General features: G+C 40.0%; 1 protein-coding gene across 3 annotated transcripts in view; it reads right to left on the reverse strand.

Annotated features, from left to right (window-relative positions):
* Positions 1 to 7020: 7020 nt before the first annotated feature.
* IL22RA2 (interleukin 22 receptor subunit alpha 2) overlaps positions 7021 to 25879 on the reverse strand; it is a 30047-nt gene continuing 11188 nt past the window's right edge. Inside the window, exons 2-7 of one of the 3 annotated variants that reach the window (XM_002817404.4) lie at positions 24900 to 25025; positions 21544 to 21679; positions 19959 to 20054; positions 18184 to 18362; positions 10920 to 11089; positions 7021 to 8979 (exon numbers count right to left, since the gene is read on the reverse strand). In XM_002817404.4, coding sequence (XP_002817450.1) covers positions 8830 to 8979; positions 10920 to 11089; positions 18184 to 18362; positions 19959 to 20054; positions 21544 to 21679; positions 24900 to 24960 — 792 coding nt within the window. In that variant the 5' untranslated portion in view covers positions 24961 to 25025 and the 3' untranslated portion in view covers positions 7021 to 8829. The remainder of the gene's footprint in view (positions 8980 to 10919; positions 11090 to 18183; positions 18363 to 19958; positions 20055 to 21543; positions 21680 to 24899; positions 25026 to 25879) is intronic. The other 2 variants (XM_002817405.4, XM_009242288.3) reach the window with 2 other exon arrangements.

The raw sequence follows: 25879 nt of genomic DNA on the forward strand, positions 1-25879 counted from the left end.
GAGAAGCTTACAGCAAAAAGTACTTGTGTTAAAAAGTAAGAAAAATCCCAAATAAGCAGCTTAACATTGTGCCTCAAGGAACTAGAAAAAAGAACAAACTAAAACCAAATTTAGCAGAAAGAAGGAAGTAATAAAGATGAGAATAGAGATAAATCAAATAGAGAATAGAAAAGTGGTTAAAATTTTTTTGAAAAATAAAATTTAACAAACCCATAGGCAGACTCACTAAGAAAAAAAGAAATAAGACAAATATGTAAAGTCAGAAATGAGAGTGGAAACATTACAACAGATGCCTCAGAAATAAAAAGGATCATAAGGGACTATTGTCATCAATTATATGCCAGCAAATTTGATAACCTGTAGGAAATGAATACATTCTTAGACAAATACAACCTACCAAGGTTGAATCAGGAAGAAATAGAAAGCCTGAATACAATAATAAACAAAGAGATTAAGGTAGTCATTAAAAACGTCCCTACAAAGCAAACCCAGGACCAGTTGATGGCTTTAAAGCTGAATTCTACCAAACTCTCAAAGAAGAATGAACCCCAATATTTCTTAAGCGCTTCCAAAAATAGAGCTGGAAGGAATACTTCCTAACACATTTTATGAAGCCAACATCATCTCGATACCTAAGCCAGGCAAAGATACCAAATAAAAAGAAAAGTAAAGGCCAATAGCACGGATGCACATTGATGCAAAAATCCTTAATAAAATCTTAGCAAATCAAATTTAACAACACACCAAACATATTATACCTCATGATCAAGTGAGACTTATCCCTGTCATGGAAGGCTAGTTTAGCATATGCAAGTCAATCAGTGTGATGCATAACATTAACAGGTAGAAAGACACAATCCACATGATCATATCAATAGATGCAGGAAAGCATTCAACAAAGTTCAACATCCTTTTTTGATAAGAACTCTTAACAGTTTAGGTATAAGAAATTTCCTCAACATAATAAAGGCCATTTATGAAAAACCCACAGCTAGTATCATAATCAATGTGAAGAAACTCAAAGCTTTTTTTCTAAGATCTGGTACAAGGCAAGGATGCCCACTCTAACTTTTATTCTACATAGTACTGAAAGTACTCTCAAGAAATAAAAGGTATCCAATCCAGAAAGAAAGAAGTAAAATTATCTCTATTTGCAGATGGCATGATCTTGTAAGTAGAAAACCCCAAAGACTCCACCAAAAAACTATTAGATCTAATACATGAATTCAATAAAATTGCAGGATACAAAGTCAACATGCAAAAATCCATGGCATTTCTATACACAAATAGTGACCCAGCTGAAAAAGAAATCAAGAAAACAATCCCATTTATGATAGTATCAAAAAATACTTAGGAACAAATTTAACCAAGGTGGTAAAATACCTCTATATTGAAAATGATAAAACATTAATGAATGCAATTGGAGAGGACACAAATAAATGGAAAGACAGTCCATGCACATGGATGAGAAGAATGAATATTGTTAAAAATGTCCATACTATCTAAAGCAATATATAGATGCAATGCAATCTTAATCAAATTCTCAATGTCATTCTTCACAGAAATAGACAAAACAAATCCTAAAATTTGTGTAAAACCACAAAAGATCCTAAATAGCCAGAACAATCCTGAGAGGAAAAACTAAGTTGGAGATATCACACTTTTTGATTTAAAATTATGTTACAAAGCTATAGTAATCAAAATAAAATGGTACTGGGAAAAAATGGACACATAGACCAGTGGAACAGAGTAGGAAGCCCATAAATAAATCCAAACATATATGGTTAACTAATTTTTGACAAGGACATGAAAAAGAAACAATGGAGGAAAGGACAGCCTCTTCAATAAGTGGTGCGGGGAAAATTGGATTTCCATATGCAAAAGAATAAAATTGGACTCTTACCTCATACACAAAACAACTCAAAATGGATAAAAGGCCTAAACACTAGACCTTAAAGCAAAAAACTCTTAGGAAAAAAACTTAGAGGAAAAACTCCTTTAGAGCAGCCTTGGCAATGATTTCTTTTGTGTTTTGGATATCAAGTCAGAAGCTCAGGCTACGACAGCAAAAATAAATAAATGGGTCTACGTTAAACTAAAAAGCTCCTGCACAATAAATGAGACAATCAACAGAATGAAAAGACAACCTACAGATTGTGAAAAAAAAATTTTGCACACTTTATATCAAATAAGGAGTTAATATTGAAGATTTATAAAGAACTCATACAAATCAATAACAAGAAAACATATAACCCAGTAAAAAATGGACAAATGACTTGAATAGACATTTATCTAAAATGGCATAAGAATGGACAGCAGATACATTGGAAGTATTAGTTGAAAAGGTGTCCAACATTACTAATTATCAGAGAAATGAAATTAAAACCACTATGAGATACCACCTCTCACCTGTTAGGATAGCTGTTATCAAAAGATAAAAGATAACAATGTTAATGAGAGGGAAAAAGGAAGCCTTGTGCATGTGGGAATGGAGATTGATGCAGCCATTATGTAAAATAATACAAAGGCTCCTAAAGAAATTAAAAATAGAACTACTATATGCAATTAATCTTCTGGGTATATACCCAAAGGAAATAAAATCATTACCTCATGAAGATATCTGTATTCCTATGTTAACTGCAGCATTATTGACAATAGCCAAGATATGGAAACAACCTAGATGTCTTTCAATGGATAAACTATGGTATATACATACAATGGAATATTATTCAGCCTTTAAAAAGAGGAAAATGAGGAAATCTTGCTATTTTCCACAACATGGATTGACCTGGAGGACATTATACTAGGAGAAATAAGCCAGAGACAAAAAGAAAAATATTGTGTAATTTCACTTATATGTGGTATTCTCCCCAAAAGATCAAATATATAGAGAGAATGAAATAGGGTTACCAGTGCTGGAGTCTGGGAGGGGAGAATGGGGAGATCTAGGTAAAAGGTTACAAAGTAGCAAATATATAGAATAAACAAGTCAAAAAATGTGACGTACAACAACATGTGGATTAAAATTAATAATAGTGTTATATACAGGATTTTTTCTAAACTAAGTAGATTATAGCTGTTTGCCACAAGGAGAAACATGGTATATTAGCTCATTTTGCGTTGCTGTAAAGGAATACCTGAGGTTAGGTAATTTATAAAGAAAAGAGATTGATTTAGCTCACCGTTCTACAAACTGTACAAAAGGCTCATGGTTCCACAAACAGTGCAGCTTCTGCTTCTGGTGGAGGCTTCAGGAAGCTTTCAATCATGGTGGAAGGTGAAGGGAAGCAGGTGTGTCGCATGATGAAGGTGGGAGCAAGAGAGCAAGGGGTGAGATCCCAGGATGTTTAAGAACCAGCTTTCATGTGAACAAATAGAGCAAGAACCCATTCATTATTGCAAAGAGGACACCAAGCCATTCATGAAACATCCACCCCCAGGACCTAAACACCTCCTACCAAGCCTCACCTCCAGCACTGGGGATCACATTTCAACATGAGGTTTGGAGGTGACAAACTATATCAAATGGTAACTGAGAAGATAAATAAATTGTTCCACTATAGTAACCATTTTACTACACACATGCATCTTGTAACATCACGTTTTATACCTTAAATATACACAATACAATTTTTTTAAAAAAGAGCTAGTTAGATATGGAACTTATCAATGAGTGAATGTTTGCCAGTAATTGTGTAGACTTCAGAGCTCCTTCTGGCGAGTACATATGGCCTCCAAGTTAATGTGGTTCGACTTGAGGTTTTTTGACTTATGATGGATTCATCAGGATGTAACCTCACTATAAGCTGAGGAGCATCCATATGTACCTCCATTCATGCTGGATAAATAGATTCTTTCTTTTTTTTTTTTTTTTTTTGAGACACAGTCTTTCTCTGTCACTAGGCTGGAGTGCAGTGGCATGATCTTGGCTCATCGCAGCCTCTGCCTCCCGGATTCAAGCAATTCTCCTGCCTCAGCCTCCCGAGTAGCTGGGACTAGAGGTGCGTGCCACCACACCAGCTAATTTTTGTATTTTTAGTAGAGACAGGGTTTCACCATGTTGGCCCGGATGGTCTCAATCTCTTGACCTCGTGATCCACCCACCTTGGCCTCCCAAAGTGCTGGGATTACAGGCGTGAGCCACTGTGCCTGGCCAACAAATAGGCTCCTTAAGGCACTGCTCTTCTTTGTCCCTGAGAGCAGACAGCTACCCACCAGCTGACCAGCTGCTTTATCAGGTCTCCCTGTCCCATGCTCTCTTAATACTCACCATTCAACATACTGACATTAAAGGGGAAGAAGAGTCCCAGAGCTCAACTGGGCAAAACTGACATTTTAAAAAGGAATTTTAATTAAGAGACTAAAGGGAAATCTCTATGTACAAAGGCTGAGAGGAAGTTCTAAAGGGTCTGATAGAAAGAGAATAAGCTGTGGAATTAGACAGATATGGTTTCCAGACCTTGGCAAATCACTTAGCCCATCAGATGCTCACTTGTAAAGTAGAAACAATCATGACTTGTAGGCAGTATGAAGAAAGAGAAAACAGAGTATGTGCAAGTGTCACCTTGGGCAGGCCAAGGCCTAAACTTGATGAGCAATATGCCTGAGGAAACGACCGTCGCTGTATCCTCTCTCACAGCCAGTTTGCAGGATTGTGGTGAGACTGTTTGTCACCATTTGCTTGCTCCTGTGAGCAGGCAGACCTTTGGCCAGACCCCTCAAAAGACAGGTGAGGGAGAACCCAGGAGCTGCAAATCCCTGTGAGGATGGCAAAGAGGGCCTCTCACCTGCCAGAGTGTTATTCCAAGCAACTGGCAGTAGCCACAGCCCTGTCTTCACAGGGGAAGGTAGGGACTGGGGGTACTTAATCCTCACTAGGAGCTGTGTGTTCCCTATTGAACCATTTCTCCAAATTTCCGTATTGCATCCGTGTCTATTGGAATCTTTCCTTCAGTCTCATTGGCACAAGAGAAGTTAGCTCTCTTCTATTGCCCCCTCCCTCAAACAACTTTGATCTAACCCCAGGTAAAATAGGCTCATCTGCCTATAGGGTGTATCAGTCAGGGTTTCCTGAGGCACAGGGCTAATAGGATAGATGTATATATGAAAGGGAGTTTATTAAGGAGTATTGACTCACACAATCACAAAGTGAAGTCCCACAATAGGCCGTGTGCAAGCTGAGGAGCAGAGAAGCCAGTCCGAGTCTCAAAACCTCAAAAGTGACAGTGCAGCCTTCAGTCTGTGGCTGAAGGCCTGAGAGACCCTGGTAAGCCACTGATGTAAGTCCAGGAGTCCAAAAGCTGAAGAACTTGGAGTCTGATGTTCGAGGGCAGGAAGCATCCAGCACAGGAGAAAGGTGGAGGCCAGAAGACTCAGCAGGTCTGTTCTTTCCAGCTTCTTCTACCTGCTTTACTCTAGCTGCACTGGCAGCTGCTCAGATGGTGCCCACTGAGATAGTGGGTGGGTCTGCCTCTCCCAGTCACTGACTCAAATATTAATCTCTATTGGCAACACCCTCGTAGACACATTCAGGAATAATACTTTGCATCCTTCAATCCAATCAAGTTGACAATATTAACAATCACATAGGGCATTCTGGTTTTTCATGGTTTTATTTACTTGCCGCAACCTTTTTAGAGAAGACTCTAAAATTCTTTTTTGTCAATATGAGTCTTTTTTCCATACCCAATTTTACTCCCTCTCTCCTTTTGAAGAAAATCTGGGACAGGACTTCTGGACTTGACCACCAGCCAGGGAGAAGAAACAATACCTAGGAAGTGACACTCAGTTGGAAGAAGAATGATGATTCTAGAATAGCTCTCTGCTGTGGCACCAGGACTGCACGAGATCTGGTCTCCGCACATCTTGGTGTCTGCATCCTGGTAAAAAAAAAAGGCCCACTTACCACACGTACCCATGGAGAAGATGAGGCAACAAGTTGTAAGAAATTACAGGAAAAGACTCACTCCTGATCTCCTGACCCACCCCTCTCATGCTCTCAGTGCTTCTATGCTTGCTTCATTAATTTATCCAACAAATAATAATTGTCTACTAGGTACCAAGTTCTGTTATAGATAATGAAGATATGGCTGTGGAAAAAGAACCAGAAACCTGCCTTTACATTCTAGTGGAGGAGGAGGAAGATAAACAATAAACAAGGTCAACAAGTAAACTATAGCATGTCAGGTGATTTAAGTGCCAGGAAGGAGACTGAGTGGTATAGATCATTGCAGAGGGTAGGTTGCAATTTTAAATGGAATAGTGAAGTTAGCCTCACTGATAAGGCAGTCTTCCAGCAAAGATCTGACAGAGGTGAGGAAGTGAATCTATGGAAACCTGGGGGTACAGCCTTCCAGCAAATAACAGGTGCAAAGGCCCAGAAGCCTAGGTAGCATTTGTATTTGAGGGCAAGCAAGGGGTCTGTGTGCTGGAGAAGAGTGAGCAAGGTGAGAATCAGGGAGTGAGGCCTGGGAGATTATGAGGAAAGGAAACAGATCATACAGCGCCTTGGAGGCCATTATAAAGACTTTGGTTTTTACCCTTATGAGATGGGAAGCCATTGGTGGTTTTAGAGCAGGAAAGTGACATGATCTGATTTATGTTCCAAGGCTCATGCTGGCCACCCTGTTAAGACAAAACTGGAGGGAGGCAAGCAGAGCAAGGACACCAGTGAGGTAGCCATAGTGACCATCCGGAGGGGAAATGATGGTGGCCTGGAATAGGTAGTTCTGAGAAGTGTTGTATTTTGGAGGTAGATCAATAGAATTTATTGGTGCATTGAATATATATGATGTGAAAGAAAGCGGGGAGACAAAGATAACCTCAATGCTTTTGGCCTGAGCACCTGTAAGACTGGGATTGCATTTGATCACAGGGCAAGCTCAGTCAGGCTCAACACTGTTTGCTCCTTCCTGGCTGGAACTTCGTTTGGGCCTAAGATGTTTAACTGGAATTTCATCTGGCAGACTTAAACATTGTATTCTTCTTTTAAAAGTTCAAATAACAAATATTCCAAAATACAAAGCAAAAAATTAAAGGATTTATTGAAATCGTGTGACAATATATCCCTAACACCATGAAGAAGATGACAATTATGATTTTCACAGAGTATTTTGCACTTACCTAAGCACAAAAGCAAAACCAGAGCAAGGCAAACAATATACAAATAAAACTTGATTCTATCTAATAATTTTCATGAAACAACCACAAATGAATTTTGTTTTATTAAGTCAGGCTTCAGGACTACTGAATTTCATTCACTAAAATCCTATTTGAAATTTTACTTACTCCCCACCCACCCCGCTACTCTTAATTCATCGCCCTCCCCACAAAAGGACAAAAGGCAAAAAAGGTAGTAAGCAAAATATAAATAATAAGAATTCAAAAACAGAGATCAAAATAAATTTTTTTTCCAGTTTCTGCATCTATGCTCAAATCAATGTTTTCTGAGCATACAGGGAAGCAAAGAAACCAATTCTCTAGCTCTTGCTCTGCCTCTTATTCTCCTCCACCCCCCCAATACGTTTCTGAATATTTTTTAATCCATTTATCACTGAGTACTTGCATATAGCTAGAAGCACCGACTATATTGTTATCACACTTTGGAGCAATTTTCATGGGGAGTTGTACAAATGTTCTTTGATATGTATCTCCTCACTAGAAAGACAACCTTAAACATATATAAAGACTTAGCCTCAAGTGAAGAAGGCAGCTTTCTGTTGACCACACTGAGCCTTAGGTCACAAGATTTCTACTCAGGAGAGGCAGTGGGCAGGAAGGGCCAGTTTGGAGGGCTTTGTCTAGCTCTATAGTCTCTGTAGGCACCTATCAACACCAGTCCTTCTCCTGCTACCCACTGTGTGCTTTCAGCTTCAAGCTGAGTTCTCTGCATGGGGTCGACCCCAGCAGTTCCCAATAAACCATCATTCACGGGATCCTCCTATATAGTGATGAGGAAGGCACCACAAGCAAGGCACTCTTGGCCAGAAGGGTTGAGTAATGAGGTTTCCTTTCTTCTTTGTCACTAAAAAAATTACATTTAATTTTGAGAATAAAGATAAGTTCTTCTAAGACAGGATTAAAAACTAAACAAAACAAAAACAAACAGAAAAGAAAACCTTAATATATCTTTTAAATGAGGGACAATTGTACAGAGTAGACTTCCTTGTTGTTGATAGTTTTAATTCAGATATCAATCCAGAAATCATAAGATTTTTTTCCCCAAAACCTGTTCTTATTTACATAAAGTAGAATTTAAAACAAAATTTTGATTCATTAAGTAGAAATATTTAATAATAATAAATATATAAAAAGTATATTCATATAAAATAGAAATGTATGAAAAATATTCATCCATATAGAAATTTTAAATTGTCAAAGCAATGTCAATTTAATTAGCTCAATAAGAGCGTGAAAAACCATTGCTTCAGGACTGCCTCAGTCTGTAATGCTATTTTAAAAAAATTATTTCATCATTTTCTTAAATACTATTCCTTGGTTGTTAAATTTTTATTTTGCTGTCTTAGAAGAATGAAGGTTGTTATTAGAGATGTAACATTCAGAAATAAAGTTCTGAATTTCATAGAACACTTTATTCTCTGCCTTGTCTTTACATTTCAGTTTTTTGGGGGGAATGTTGTTCAAATATAGTTTACAAATGAAATATAAAGGATGAAAGAATGGATAAACAAAGAGGTCCCCAAGGTGTAACAGTGAATATTGCTTTAAGAAAATACAAAAACAATTTTAAATAAGATCCTTCAAACACGAGTCATCCTATTCTCAGGGAGCTTTAGAATTTCCACATTGCTGAATGCCAAATTCCACAATTCATGGAATTTCCACACATCTCTCTTCGCTTCTCTGACTTCTTCTGTCTAATATGGGCTGATATGTTTCAGCCACTACGCAGTAGCTGGAGTGTGGTGTTAGAGCTTCAATTTCAACCACTCTGTGAGCCCCTTCATAAACCTTTTGCTCCTACACACAAGAGAGAAAATAATCAGTTGGTAAATGGCTGCCATTAAGTCACAGCTGCATTTTTGTTTAAATTAACAAGTTGTACATGGTCACAGCAGTAGATGGGTTGTGGGGTTTCTTCCCAGACACACCCTTCTTTTCCAGAGTCCTAGGCCATAGCCTGGTAAAGGGACAAGGCAAGTGGCTGTGTAGGTGAAACTCGACTTCTCCTTGAGGGCTGTTGGCTGGTTGACCCTGTGGTCAGAGACTTCTTTTTAAGAATTTTGTTTGTTTTTTGAGACACAGTTTCACTCGGTCGTCCAGCCTGGAGTGCAATGTCACTATCTCGGCTCACTGCAACCTCTGCCTCTCAGGTTCAAGGGATTCTCGTGCCTCAGCCTCCTGAGTAGCTGGGATTGCAGACGCATACCACCACGCCTGGCTAATTTTTGTATTTTCAGTAGAGATGGAGTTTCACCGTGTTGGCCAGGCAGGTCTTGAACTCCTGACCTCAAATGATTTGCCTGCCTCAGCCTCCCAAAGTGCTGGGATTACAGGCATGAACCACCCCACCTGGACTTCTTTTTAAGAATTTGAAGTGTGCAGTGAGAATGATGTGCAGCGAGATGAGCAGAGATAACTGCAGGCATGCAACGGTGGCCACAGAGAGACAGAAAGTCCGAGAGACAGAGCAGGATCCCTTAGAACTCACTTCCATTTGCCTTCCCAGTCACCACTAAGCCTGCCGGCACTCTATGTCCTGCCTCTGTCCTTGAGATTGCTTGCCTATCTCCTAATTATCCCTCCCCTCCTCTTTTGTTTCTAAACAAGTTAGACTGTGGTTTCTGCTCCTTACAACAGAAACCCCTCATCTTAGATGACACCAAAAAAGGAACAAATCAATTATCCACCAAATCCAGACAGAAGCACCGATGGTGGATTAGAATACCACTGTAAGGCCGGGCGTGGTGGCTCATGTTTGTAATGACAGCAGTTTGGGAGGCCAAGGCAGGCAGATCAGTTGAGCCCAGGAGTTTAAGACCAGCCTGGGCAACATGGCCAGAGCCTGTCCCTACTAAAAGTACAAAAAAACATAGCTGGGCATGGTGGCACGCACCTGTAGTCCCAGCTACTTGGGAGGCTGAGGTGGGAGGATCATTTGAGCCCAGGATGTCGAGGCTGCTGTGAGCTGTGATTGCACTGCTGCACCCCAGCCTGGGTGACAGAGCCAGACCCTGTCTCAAAAAAAAATAAAAAATCGCAGCAAAACTGGCACAAAAATAATCATGTGATTCAAAAGCTATTTTAAAATAAGGTGTGATGCTGGGCATGGTGGCTCATGCCTGCAATCCCAGCACTTTGGGAGGCCAAGGCTGGAGGATTGGTTGAGGCCAGGAGTTTGAGACCAGCCTGGGCAACATAGTGAGACCTTGCCTCTACAAAAAAAAAAAAAAAAAAAAAAAAAAGCTGAATGTGATGATGCATGCTTGTAGTCCCAGCTACTCCAGAGGCTGAAGCAGGAGGACCACTTAAGCCCAAAAGTTAGAGGCTACAGTGAGCTATGATCACCACTGTACTCCAGCCTGGGTGACAGAGTGACACCTGGTCTAAAAATAAAATACATAATAAATAAATAAATAAATAAATATATAAGGTGTGCAAAGCCCATAAAAATGAATATTTGTGGCAGTCACATGCAGTTAAATACTGTTAATACCAATCTTTAGATAGGCAGAGAAGACTGTAGAGACAAACCGGAGGATGGAAAGGGCACACACACATTCTGATGGTGATGCCACCACCAACCGTGGATGAATGCTGGCTGAGAGTAAGAAGGAATTAAAGATAAGGAAAAATAAGAGGAGGCAGAGTAGCAGAAAAGGACATCTCATATGACCAAAATATTGGTTAAATAAACAAAAGAAAAAAACTCTTAAATATATCTATTCATCTGAACTTACCTTTTCTAGTGAGTTGTTAATTATAAAAACTCGGTATAGTAGTTCATAGTAATCTTCTATAGATATATTTTTTTCCTTTTGGTATCTATACGGTAAATTTGGAGCATGGAGAATTACCAACAAAGATCCATTGACCTGGGTTATATTCATGCCTGGAGGATCTATTTTTGCTGGAGAAAAAAACATAAAAATTTGGCAAATCATCAAGGGAATGTATTATATACAGACACATTATGTATCATGACAAATCAGCATGGTGGGAGGATCACCTGAGCCCAGGGAGGCCGAGGCTGCAGTGAGCTATGATCATGCCACTGCACTACAGCCTGTGCGGCATAGTGAAACCCATGTCAAAGAACAAAAACAAAAATAAAAAAGAAAATTGCATATGTATTTGAATCTCAAACCTTTATAAATGTAGGGGGTGTTAGATTCTTAGCAGAATAAAGATGGAAACACACAAATTACTTTCCTCTGTTTATTGGAAGGGCTTTTCTTAGTCCGACTTTTGTTTGTTTGGTTGGTTTTGGGTTTTTTTTTAGACAGGATCTCATTATGTTGCCCAGGCTGGGCTCAAACTCCTGTACTCAAGTGATTCTCCTTCAGCTTCCTGAGTAGCTGAGATTACAGGTGTATGCCACCACACCCAGGCTAGTCTGACTTTTTATTGACAGTGTAGCCCTTGGAGGTTTTAAGATTTTTGTAGGGGTATTAGTTCTAACTCCCTGCCTTGTGCTGGCCTAAAACCTTGTCTTTTGTCCTGGGAGTGGCTGTTACCACTCAGGGTCTAGTTACCACAGCCAGCAAATGCCCTCAGGGCAGCTGAGGCAGTCACTGTGTTGGTCTTCTGGTTCCCCTTTGATTTCCATTTACTTTGTTTTGGCCCCCAAGGATTCCCTTTATTTTTATTTTTGCCCCTCTGTGGAGTTTGGAGAATGTGTTTTATTTTATCCAGAATTTCTAAGTGTTTTAGAAGAAGAGAGTTTCCTACTCCCAGGCTATTTAATTTGGAACCATAAGTTTTTAAAGCGCTTTCCAACTATATTGGAATAATGTGATAGTTAACTTTAAATACACATGTCCCTTTTATAGTGAGGCACATATTTCAGGCATCGTCCTATCAGTGAGTCAGCCGCGGACATCACAGGGCTGGCTCCTGGCTTATGATCTGTGGTGCTAGATTGTGCAACTGATTGCAAAATCAGTTTTGCAATCAGTTGCAAATTTCTTGACCCATTCACTGGATTGTGATTGTGTTACAAGACCAAGTCAAGATTATTTGACCTCATAGCACTTTACTCTGTAACAGCTCTCTGCTTGAAATATTACCTTCCCGCACTATTCATGAACATATCAGCCCATAGATTTCCTCCTACCTCTTTGGCTATTCCTTCTCAGTCTCCTTTTAAGATTTTTCTTACTCAGGCATCTTTGGGTGAGAGTCCCTCAATATCTGGTCTTACTCAGAACTGCCTCTCACTCACTACTCTCTCCCTAGGCAATCCTATCAATGCCCACTGTAGTGTATGCATGAAATGACTCACAGATTTTTGTCTCTAATAAAGACTTTACTTTGAGTCTTGGATCTGAAGAGATATGTCCCTTGGATCTCTTAAAAGCATCTTAAACTTAACGTATTCAAAACCAAACTCATAATCTCTATTACCTTACATCCCACCAAACTGGTCTTTTTCATCAAACACCATCAAAAACATCTCAGCAATTCATCTAATTATGTATGCAAGAAACTTAGAGGTCATCTTTGACATGTTCTCTTCACCATTATATCCAATCTATCACCTGGTCTTGCCAGTTTTTCTTACTAAATGTCCCTCCAGGAATAAATTTTCTCTAGTCCTTTTCATAAGCCAAATCGTGTCTCCTGTAGACTATTATTAGTAACCTGCTACTTCGCTTATCTGCATCCAACCTGTTCCCCCAAATATAGTCAAAATGATCTTTTCTATACACAAGTCTGATCATATGGCTCCCGAGTAAAATTACATTTTTCTGGAGGAAGTCACAACTCCTTAAAAAATTCTTGTACCTGCCTACCTTTCCAGTCCCATCTCATTACGGACTCCTTCCTGCATGCTCTTCTTCAATATACCAGTTGTCTTTCAGTCCCTTGAGTTTGCTATGCCAGAGGGCCTTTGCAAATGCTGTTCCCTTGCTTGAAATGCTCTATTCTTTGCCTCAAGTGATCCTCCTACCTTGGCCTCCCGAAGTGCTGGGATTACAGGCATGGAGCCAACACACCTGGCCTTCACATCTATTTTTAATCCAAGCAATTCTAGGGTCAAATAATACTGAAATCTCACTAAGTATCAAATGCTGCTTTTAACTGAAGAAAGTTTACTTTGTTCTATTTTATTTTTTAAATCTTGCTTTGTCTCTAGATAGACACCATAAATCAGAACTTCTTAATCTAAGATAACATCCTGCTGGTCAAAACAGGTGTCAGAGGAGCCAATGCATGCAGCTGGCTCATTAGTCTGTATCACAGATGCCATGAACATGCTGTCTTGAGGACCTGGAAACATATGTTTTGAAATATGTTCTTCAGAATTTCTTAGGAGCTGTGGTGAGAGAGCGCAAGCCTGGGGGTGAGGAGGCAGCTGAGTGAGTGATTCCTCTCACTATTGCATCAACAAGAGTAGTAGCTATAGACTGGGTTTCTTATTCTTCTACTAAGAGGCCCTGAAATAGAATGGCTTTTTAAAGGACCTGGTCTAAAGCTTTTTTCTTTTCTTTTCTGATTTTTTTTTTTTTTTTTTTTTTTTTAGGGAGAATGGTCATACAGAAAACACACAAACCCTTCTTAACTCAACACTATCCCAATTTAAATAGAATTGAGCTAACGCTGTGTCAATCAATGTCTTTGGCTATTCTTACCTGACTGGCCTAATGGCTTAGACTGAAGGAAGCTTTGTTTGATAAGTAAATTTGAATGTGACCCTACTTCTAGGCTTGAATATAATAATCAAACTGATCTGTGAATTCCCTTCACTGGTGTTCATCAGTTTCTTCATAAAATCTCCTTTTCCTCAACTAGAGAATTGCTTGTTGAGTGTATTGGCCTTGAATTTCAATGTATCCAAGAAACAACTTGAGAGTTACCATGAATTAGTTTGCTCAACTCTATTCCACCCTCCTGCTAATTAGAGAGTTGGGGGGAAAATCCATCTAGCATCTGGGATGTTATCCAATTAATTTGGATCTAATTGGACCTTGCACCAGTTAGAAGAGGTGTATGGATGGATCCCTAAGTACTAGATACAGAATGTGAATATTTCTGTGGCCATATGAATGCAAAGCAAAAGGCTCGTACTGAAAAGTGGTCTTAAAAAATCTAGGTGGTTAGAGAACTGCAAGGAACCTATAATAGTCAAAACAATCTTGAAAAAGATGAATAAAGAGGAGGGCTCACCCCTCCCAATTTCAAAGCTTACTACAAAGCAACAATAATCAAAATAGTGTGGTATGGGCACAATGATAAATGTATAGATCAATAGAGTAGAATTGAAAGTCTGGAAATAAACCACACTTCCATGGTCTATTGATTTTCAACAAGTGTGCCAAGAACTCTCAACGGGATAATTTTCAACAAATGGTGCTGGGACAGCTGGATAGTCATATGTCAAAGAATAATATTGGACCCTTACCTCACACCATATACAAAAATTAACTCAACATGAATCAGACTTAACTGTAAGAGATAAAACTATAAAACTCTTAGGAGAAAACATAGGGTAAATCTTCATGATTTTGGATTTGGCAAAGGATTCTTAGATATAACACCAAAAGCACAAGCAACAAAAGAAGAAATAGATAAATTGGATTTCATCCAAGTTTAAAACTTGGTATCAAGTGATAACATCAAGACAGTAAAAAGACAACCCACAGAATGGGAGGAGCTAGCTGAGGATCACATATCTGATAAGGGATTGATATACAGAATATATAAAGAACCCTTACAACTCAAAAATAAAAAGATATAATTAAATTTTTCAAATGGGCAAAGGATCTCAATGGACAATTCTCCGAGGAAGGTACAAAATAGCCAATAAGCATAAAACAGAAGCTCAACATCATTAATTAGCAGGTAAATGCAAATAAAAACCACATGAGATACCATTTTATATCCATTAGGATGGCTATAGTCAAAAAAGATTGGTAAAAATGTGGAAAAATCAAAACTCTCATATATTGCTGATGGGAACGTAAAATAGTGCAGATGCTTTGAAAGTAGTCTGGCATTTCCTCAAATGGTTAAACATAGAGTTACTATGAGACCCAGCAATTCCACTCCTATGTATATATTGAAGAGTAATATAAAGGTATGCCCAGCTGTGTGTGGTGGCGTATGCCTGATAGTCCTTGCTACTTGGGAGGCTGAGGTGGAAGGATTGCTGGAGCCCAGGGGTTCAAGACTGAAGTGAACTATGATTGTGCCACTGCACTCCAGCCTAGGTGACAGAGCAGGATCCTGTCTCTCAAAAAAACAACAACAAAAAAAAAACAAAAGAACTCCCACTCAAAAATTTTTACATTACTGTTTATAGCAGCATTATTCATAATAGCCAAAAAGTGGAAACTACCCAAATGTCTATCAACTGAGGAATGGATAAATAATATGTGGTATATCCATATAATGTATTATTATTTGGCCACAAAAAGGAATGAAGTACTGATACATACTACAATCTGAATGAACTTTGAAAACATGTTAAGTGAAAGAAGCCAGTCAAAAAAATCATGTATTATATGAGTCTATCTAGAACAGGGAACTCTATAGAGACAGAAAGATTAGTAGTTGCCAGGGCTGAGGGCTAAGGGAATGGCGAGACTGGAAGGTGATAGCCAAAGGGTATGGAGTTGCTTTTTGAGGTGATAAAAATGTTCTAAAATTGACTGTGAGTGATGGTTGTCCATATTTGTGAATATAGTAAAAACCATTAAACTGTATGCTATATGCTTAAAGAATAAGCTGTGTGAATTATATCTCAATAAGGCTGTTTAAAAAAATCTAAGTGGATGCAGTGACCATCTATTTCCCCAGTGTCCTATAGTTGCTCTATGGGACAAACATCTTGAACAAAATAGTTGCATGATGGAGGCTATATATAGACTTAACAATATGATTCTCCTCTTACCAAAGTTGGTCTGACCTGCAGAGTGTCCAACTTTCCAGTAAGGAAGATCAATGTTGAACCCCTAGTATAGTGCCATATTCCAGGGGCTCTTGTCTTCCATCTCGTTGCAGGTAGGTTTATTTTTGTTCCCTTCCAAAAGGGAGGGGGCAAGAGACATTGCTTATAGTTTTTCTTTACTGCTGGGTATAGATTCTGGTTACAGATTTTGTTTATAGATTTTTATTTACTGCTTCAATGCTTTTATTAGCAGACACCTCACCACTCCTGGGACCACACATACACTCATAGATGTAGTCAATGCCTTATTCATGAGCATAGTACTCCACAATACATTGCTTATGAGAAAGAACTTAAGTTAATGTGAAAGGAGTGAAGCAAGGTCTCAAGACCCATAGGACAAATATATATCATATATTTGTCACTCAGAAATCCATGACTTTGTAGGAAGGTGAAATGGATAATTGAAAACTCAGTTTGAGAGACGTCTTGTGAATTGGCATATGAATTGGTAAATGCTCCAAATGGTAACTGCTTCACTAAGCCTGGGGCCAATATATGGTGCTATTTCTTCCATAGACAGAATTCACTGGTCTAGGATACAAGAAGTAGAAGTGAGAGGGGCAACTCTGACTGTTACCCATAGTGAAAAACTCATGACATGTTTTGTTTCCCATATGCTTGGCCTTGAATTCTTCTGGTTTATAACAAAAATGGTTTCCAAAAATTGGAAGTCGAGGCTCTCTCCTGACCATTTGGAGCGCCTCATGCCATTTAACTAACAAAAAGAAAATGAGGTTCTTATATTGTCTAGGGTGATTCATTCTGATTTTCAAGGCATAATATAGTTATAAATACAATGGGGTCAGGTAGAAGAATTCTTGGTAGCCTCTGGTGTGCCTGTTAGAGCTTCTCTATTCAGCGATAAAAATTAATGTAAGGTTAGGTCAAGTGGAGACAGGAAACACCAGAAGGACTCAAACTCCTCATGGATAAAGAGCTGAAGTGCTGGCTGGAAAGAAAGTGAATGTTGAGTTTATAATGAAGGAAGAAGTCATAAATATTAACTACAGCTTCATGACTAGTTGACTAGTTGCAATTATGAGGACTGTGGTAAATATCTTTATTTTCTTTCTTGTTCTATTTATGCACATCTTTATATCTATACATTAAACCCCTTCTTTCTCTCTCTCTCTTTCTTTTCTCTACTATTTTATCCAATGTCTGTTGGTAACGGTTAATTTTATCACCTGTATCTTCGAATATATTATTCTATGATTGTGACTAAACTAAAAAAGGAATAAATATCATTCAGGATGGATACTGAGAAAGCACTTTTGGTGTGCCAATTTGGTGAGGTGACTAAAAGTCTTAATTTCCTCAACAGAAAATTCCTCTAATAAGTATTTTCATGAAATTAACCCTCATGTTTGGGGAAGGACTAGGGCACTATGACAAATTCTGCTGTCTAAAAATACTTTTTTGGGGGCTGGGCATGGTGGCTTACACCCATAATCCCAGCACTTTGGGAGGCCAAAGGGGGCGGATCACCTGAGGTCAGGAGTTTGAGACCAGCCTGGCCAATACGGTGAAACCCTGTCTCTACTAAAAATACAAAAATTAGCCAGGGGTGGTGGCACACACTTGTAATCCTAGCTACTCGGGAGGCTGAGGCCGGAGAATCGCTTGAACCCGGGAGGCAGAGGTTGCAGTGAGCCAAGATCGTGCCACTGCAGTCCAGCCTGGGTGACAAAGCGAGACCCTGTCATACACACACACACACACACACACACGCACACAGACACACACACACAAAAGGTAACAAATTGATGGAGTGGAGGCTCTGCAGTCAGATGTAGCAAATTTGAACCCTGAGTTGGATAATACAGGTCACGAGATTGGAGCAATGACTAAAGCCTCTACATCTTGATGTTCTGGGCTAGAAAATTAGGATAATAAAAGCTATCTCCTAGAGTTGTTCTGATAATTAGACCAAATTAGATAATGATGTAGAGACCTCAGCAAAGCACAAGGCCTGGTCACTAGCTGTGCTCCGGGAGGGCTGTACAAAAGCAGGAAGAACAAGGGCAAAGAAACTCCATGGAACTCACTTTCCCACCAGGGAGTGAACCGCGGCGTCATGCTCCATTCTGAGTAGCTCCCAGCCGAGGCCGCCCTCACCCTCCCGTAATAAGGTTCCTGTATGTCTGAGGTTTCACTGGTAAGGTCACAAAAGAGTTCTTGAGTACCCCAACAGTCTTCTTTATTTTTCCATTGTCTCTGTCCATATCTGTAGCAGGGAAAAGGCGAAGATCTGAGTTTATTTTCTCCACTCAAGGAGTCGTCAGTATTTTCAGACGAATAATTCTTTATACCTGATTCTAATAGCAATACCACCATGATAGCTTATGGCTACTCTTCAGAATCTTTAAAAAAAATTCCTTCTTATTAACTGTTTCAGTCCATTTTCTGTTGCTATAACTGAATACCTGAGACTGGGTAATTTATAAAGAAAAGGAATTTATTTCTTACAGTTTTGGAGGCTAGGAAGTCTAATGTCTAAGAGCCACACCTGGTGAGGGCCTTCTTGCTGGTGGGGACTCTCTGCAGAGACTTAAGGTGGCAGAGGACTTCACAGGGATTCAAGAGAGATGGCATATATATATACACAGACCAACTTTTTTGATAACTAGTCCACTTCCTCAATAACACATTAATTCGTTAATCCATCAATGGATGAATCCATTCATGGGGGCAGAATCCTCATGACCCAATAATCTCCCCAAAGTCCCACCTGTCAACACTGCTGCACTGGGGATCAAGTTTCCAACACATGAACTTTTGGGGGACACATAGAAACCACAGCATTACCTAAAGTGCTGTCTTGCTGGAAGATAAACATCCCTGACACTTTCTGTATCACTAACATAAGGGTTTTAATTTATTTTTTAATACTTGGCAAAATGTTCTTTCTTGTGTGTGGACTGACTTCCATTTTTGAATACTCACTCTCCCCATCCTTAATGCTCTGTGGTTTTGGCTGTTTGTGGTTTTTCTCCACTTCTCATCAGCTTGCTGTTGAGTAATGTGGCTGCTTCTGAGAAGTTGCTACCACTTTTCATCTCAGGTGTTGCTTATCCAACATACATGATTAATCTCTTTATTGAAAATTGACAGGAACTTTTAGTGAGGACTATATATGGAGCCCTGTAATTAGGGGTTGGGAGAGGGGGAGGGAAACCCATGAAAAAAGGTAGTGAGGCAAGAGGCAGAGAGGTTGACTCAGCCTGAGGCCACAGGATGGTGTAATAGTCAAAGGGAAGATTCACGCTTTGTTTCCTTACCTGCCATAAATCAGACCAATGCAACAAAGTGATGGTGGGGAACAGAGAAGGAATTGGAGTCTGGGGAGAAAGGTTTCCCAAAATATTTATTGAAAGACTTGAAATCTAGTTTTCTAGACACATAATAAGGAAGATCAACGGTATCTGTACTCAGTAATCTACATGGTGACAGCAGTTTCATTCCATCATAATTAAAGCAGAACCACAACAGGTATTGAGTATAATTTGATGTTTTAAAATTATTATTTATTTATAATAAGTCTTTAACTTAGCTGTAATGACAGACTTCTCTTTTAAAATAACATCTCATTGTTTATCCTATTCTAAACGCAAGGGATATAACAGTATTATAGCCCATGAACTGGATACACCAAAGTGAAAGTTTTCAAAATTATAAATTTGTCTTGTGCTGTTGAAAATCCCTTAGAGACAGGAATGGATTCAGGTATTCTGGGATCTGAAATTTATATAATCTTGGTCCATTTAGTGTTTCTATAACAGAACACCTGAGGCTAGGTAATTGATAAGGAAAAGAGGTTTACTTAGCCCATGTTCTGCAGCCTGGGAAGTTACAAGAAGTGTGCTGCCAGCATCCACTTGGCTTCTGGTGAGAGCTTTTCATGCTGTATGAGAACATGCTGAAGAAGGTCAATGGGGAAAACAGATCGCGTGAAGAGGCCAAACTCAAGGGGCATCCTGGCTTCACAACAACCACTCTCATAGAAACATTTCCATGACAAATTCAGTCTTGCAAGAGTGAGAATTCACTCAACTGCACCAATAATGGTACCAAGCCATTCATGAGTGCTCCATCCCCATGACCCAAACACCTCCTATGAGGCCCTACTTCCAACACCACCACACTAAGGATCAAATTTCAACATGAATGTTGGTGGAGACAAACTCAAACCATAGCAGCTTGAGAGTCCTCTTTAAGAAAAGATTTATAAATATAAAATCCTTGCTTTGGGGTCCTGAAGTTTAATCTTCATTAGATTCACGGTAAAACAGTTTCTAATCTTCTTAGTACTTTGGACCACAAATAGGTCCACTTTTGACCTATTTATACTGCTCCAGGGGAAGTATAAAAAGAGTACCAATCTTTACTTCCTACATGCTGAAAGTATCTCCAGCAATGCACAAATCTACTTTTGTAATGGATAAACGTTCATTGTAAAGATTTGTAAATTTTACAATCGCTACATAAAATATGTAGAGAGAAGTAGCAGTGGTTAAAGATGGAGATGCTTCTGGGGATATTCCTTCTGAAATTAATTAGAAGGAAAATCTGACCTAGGACCTACCCCATGCTGGAGAGACATGGATGAATTTATGGGATAAAAATTGCTATTTTGGCCATAGCTGCATTTGATTTTCTGAATTTCTAGTGAAAAACCATGAAAGCTAAACTGTAATATCTCCTGTCTCACTGTCAGGAGACAGGATTGAGCCTCAACCCCCCTCACCCCCCAGAAATATATGAGTGGAAAAACCTGACATTTTCAACTCAGGAGTGTTTGTTTCCAAGCCTTGAGCCAGGAAAGGAGTAGATTATATCTGAGTTTTGGCAACGATCCAGCAGGAGTAGCCTGAGGATCACATGAGAGGAACATGCAGCAGCGTGTTCCAGTTTGTGTTCATGCTTATGAGAGTCATTAGTTTTTGAAAGGAATTTTCTAAATAATAAATCCACTCTGAAAGTGACTTTTTAATTAAAACCTTATTTTACACACTCACCACGTTTGCCGCAACTTGTTTTTCAACTACCGATAGTTTCACTCACTGAGTACTTGCTATGTGCTAAATAAGTTGCTTCCAACATTCGCTTGACAAATCTATATTGAGAACCCACCATGTGCCAGGCTCCTCCATGGAGGCGAAGGCTGAGCCTGTGAGGTCTTGGTGAAGATCTAGGGCTGAAGTATCTGCCCAGTGCACTGCATACCATCATGCATTTTGAGTCCCCAGGCAGCCTTCAGTGGAGACAAGTCACTGCTATCCTGACCTTGGCTTCTTCTCAACCCCTCTGAAACTGAAAAAAAGCTCAGATCCTAACACTCCATTGCATTCTAGAACATGTTATCCCAGTGCCATCTCTATCAGCTGAAGGAGGCTCAATTTACTTACATTTTGTACTGCACAAAATAGACACTGCTGTTGCCAGTAAGTGCCCTCCCAGGCTGCCATTGCAAAATGTTGTGAAAATTTCGGGACTGAAATTGTACCCTCTGAGGTTTCAGAGACTCATGTGTTGGCTGAGTTCCTAAGATAATAAGAGAAGGAAGAACATTGAACGTTGCTTGGAGCACTGTTGTTCCCAGCAGTAGTTTTCAATGGAATACCTGCATCAGGATTCCCTAAAGTAGTTGCTCTAAGTGCAGATAGTAGAGGTGGAGCCCAGAAATCGACATTTTGAATCTTCAATGCAATGATTTTGATGCATGCTAAAGTCTCAGAATGATGAGTTCCAGATCATAAACATGTACATGATATCTTCCCACCCTATTTCCCAGGCTGTGGAGGAAGTAAATTACAGTAAAAAAAAATTGCTCTTATTTTATTCTCAAATAGTGATGGAATATAATGACTGAGATGAAAGACCCACACTAAGACCACCAACCATCTTCTTAGGAACCACTACATTGGTACTACTCAAGCAAAATTTGCTAGAGACCAATTCTGGCTCCAGGACCTCAGCCCAGCACTCAGTCCCTCCTTTCGCAGGTTCTTGCTCAATCTCTGGGTCCTGCTTCCAGGTAGGTCTGCCTTTGCTGTCCCACTCCTGAATGGCTGTATTTACCTGCCTGCATCCTGGTTCCAAGTATCCAAGCATAATCCCTCAGATGAAATGGCCATGCTAATGAGGAAAACTGCCCAAGACCCTGCTGGGGGGTAGTGTTTCTGAGACTAATCATGGCATGGCATGGGATAATTTTGCATTGGCATGACTTGTGTTTTCTTTCTCAAATTGTGCAACATAGGTGGTACAACCTCACTTGCCTTTAGTCACATGGAGGCAAGAGAACTTTGGCAAAATTTTATTTAGGGTTCAAGGTTTTTTATAAGGGATAAGAAGTTGGGCAGAAGGAGAAGGAGTTAGAAAGCATATCTTTTTTTTTTTTTTTTTTTAGACGGAGTTTCACTCTTGTCACGCTGGCTGGAGTGCAGTGGCGTGATCTCAGCTCACTGCAACCTCTGCCTCCTGGATTCAAGTGATTCTCCTGTCTCAGCCTCCTGAGTAGCTGTTATTACAGGTGCCCATCACCCACGCCTGGCTAATTTTTTTGTATTTTTAGTAGAGACGAGGTTTTGCCGTGTTGGGCAGGCTGGTCTCGAACTCCTGACCTCAAGTGATCCACCCACCTCAGCCTCCCAAAGTGCTGGGATTACAGGCATGAGCCACTGCACCCGGCCAGGGAGCATATCTTCTGTTTTCTCCCTGACCTCATCTTCGGTCACCCCGACCCCTGTGTTTGCAGTGTTGACTCCTTCACTTGCTCCACCATGACCCCAGTGACTCTGCCTGAGGGCCTCTGCACTGGCCCTTCCCTTTTCCTGGTCTGCTCTTCCTCTGGATTTCACATGGCTAATTTCTCCACCTCCTTCAAGTCTTTGCTCAAATGTATCACATTATTGAGATGGTTAAAAAAACGCTTCCAAGCCCATGGTCTCAGCTCTGAACTTTCAAGATTTGTTATTTTCAAATGAAAAAGACCGTTTCCTCAGGCATTTCTTCTTACCAACCAAATAGTGTGAATACTGTTATTTGTTTTTTAATTTGTTTTCACTTTTATTGTTTGGACCACCATCAGTGCATCAAATGGTGTTGTGTTCTTGGAAAGAGTCTACAGCCACAATTGATTTTGCTCACAAAAACCACTGCCTGATCAATCATCTTTAGAACATAAAAATTCCAGAAGTTTTCAGGAGATGACAGGCACAATTTCCTGAAGGCCTGCCTAGAACTGATTTGCTAACATGAAGATAGATGGCTTAATGCCCTTTATCTCTCTGTCTATGGATTTCTTCTCTCATTTTTGTAACATCAGTGCTACCACCACCAACAGTAATAACACTGCACCAGGCACTGAGGGACTTTTATCTGCATTCACTCATTTAATTTGCCCAGCTCTTCTATGAGGAAGGTACTGTGCATTATGGTCTTCCTCTTACAGACTGAAAAAACGAAGCCTTGGAGACCTGAAGGAGATTGCCAGGCAACAAATGGTGAAGCTGATTTTGTACCCAGACAGTCTGAGTGCAGAGCCTGCCGTTTCTCTCCAACAGAAAACCAAGAGCAAAACCATGGGAGAGAGGAGCTAATGAAAGAGGCAGACCAATTAGAAGCTGAGGCTATACTTTATCTTCTTCCTTCTTCCCTCCTCCTCCTCCTTCTGGCTGGCATTCATCAAACATTGAACATATATGAACGTTAACTTATATTAGGCAGTATGTTCAAAGCTTTACAACTTACTTAATTCCCACAGCCACCAAGTAAGGTAAATATTTTTATTATTGCATTCTACAGATGAGGAAGCTGAGGCTTTAAAAACGTTGCATCTCTTACTCGAGGTTACAGGCTTGGTAAGATGCAGAGCCAGGAACATTTTGGTAGCATTTGAATTCCTGCTGTATTTTGCTAAATGTGCCCTTGCTGTTACCAAGTACCAGAGTCTTCTCAAATCCAAGCATTTCTGGAAGATGAAGGCTTGAATTGCTTTTATGTATTAGTCACTGGACAACTGCACCATCTTGGCAAGTTACTTAAATCGCTTACACTGAGAGGTACCCATCTGTTAACTTGGATTCTTAGAGGCTTGCTCAGAAGTACGTGGTGCTGATAAGATGCTCTACACTCCTGCAGTTTCCTCCATGAATACCAGAAGCAAATTCTCACCTGTTGTTTGTGGTCCCTATCCTGTGCCAGGCACTTCTCTAAGCATTTGGCATATATTAATTCATTTAATCTTCACAGTGACCTAGAATCCCCATTCTACTAATGAGGAAATTGAGGGTGTTAAGTAAATTTCTCAAGTTTTCCTAGATGGTAAATGGCAGATCTGAAATCCAGACCATGACAGTTTGGCTTAGGTGCCTGTGCTGGTAACCACCATGATATAGTGTTCCTTCAAGGTAAAAGACATTCTAAGGTGAGTGAGAACCAGAGAGAAAGAGAGAGGGAGAGAAAGAAAGAGGGAGGGAGGGAGGGAGAGAGAGAGAGAAATGGATGTACATTTGTTCTGTATGAAGTCTCTGCACCCTCTAGAGAGCCTTTTCTTTAGTGGGAACTCATTAAGTACATGTGGGGTCATTCAAGCTGCAGATAGACACTAACCCCATGCCTGCTCTGATCATTTAGTGACATCAAAAGCTGCAGCCTTTATAAAGTTCAAAAAAGCACCAGTGCCATTTCTATCTAACAGATCCTTGATCGGACTCAGATGACAAAGCTATGAGCAATTAAAAAGAAACAAAGCACCTACCTGCTACACCAGTAAGGAAGAAACTGATGAGGAAGCCTAGAAAGCAATGTTTAGGCATCATGGTTGCAAGTGTGACTGTTCAGGCAACCAGTGTTCCTTTTAACCAGCTCAGGACCAAAGAGGAAACTGTAAAATCCACAAACAGACAATCACTCCTGGGTTTAAGGCAGATGGTTCCTTGAAGCAACTACAATTTTATTTTGATACTACATTATATTATTTTATTTTAGGAAAAATATGAAAGAATAAAAATCATTTCAAAAAGCATTTTCTGTCACTTTTATGTGGAAGCTCATTTTTATTGGGAAGCTCGTTTTTTTGTTGGGGCTTCATTAGCTGTAGAAAGGCAAAACACTGAGGATGGGCAGACCCGAAGGGCAGGGCAGTGCAGGGATTGTGCAAGTGGCAAGCAGGTGAATGAATGAAACGACTCGTGGGGCCTTAAGGGAATCTGGCCCCAGGAGGCGGAGAGGCTGCCAAGGACTAGGACTTGGCTACCAGGGTGATTTTGAGTAATATGCTTGGCAGTTGCAGCTATCGGGGCCCCTGGCAGTGGTTTAAAGCAAGAGCGGTCTCTCGTTGATTCAGTCTTTTCCTCTCTTTTTGGTAGCTCCCCAGTTAATCTCCCTGCTATGCCCCATACCCTTCCACTGCATCTGGCTCTCCACGGGGCTGTCTGCCATATTTTTCAGCCTTTCCCACTCCATAGTGGTCCTGGGCTCCATTTAGCTAATGTCTCTTCCTCTTCCATTTTCACACCCACTTTCCAGCGAGCTGGAGAAAGATTTTGAGCCTGTCAAACCACATGATTCCTTAAAAGGATGAATGGGGAAGACACTCCTTTTGAGCTACATTAGATCTTTTTCACATTGTCTTTGAAATCTATTGAACCAGCTCATCTGTTCTCTGTCTATGATTCATTATATCATTCTTCTTACCATTTTTTTTTTACTACATGTGTTTAGAGGTACTAAAATTAT

Source organism: Pongo abelii, chromosome 5, assembly GCF_028885655.2.
Source record: "Pongo abelii isolate AG06213 chromosome 5, NHGRI_mPonAbe1-v2.0_pri, whole genome shotgun sequence".
NCBI classification, from domain to species: domain Eukaryota; kingdom Metazoa; phylum Chordata; class Mammalia; order Primates; family Hominidae; genus Pongo; species Pongo abelii.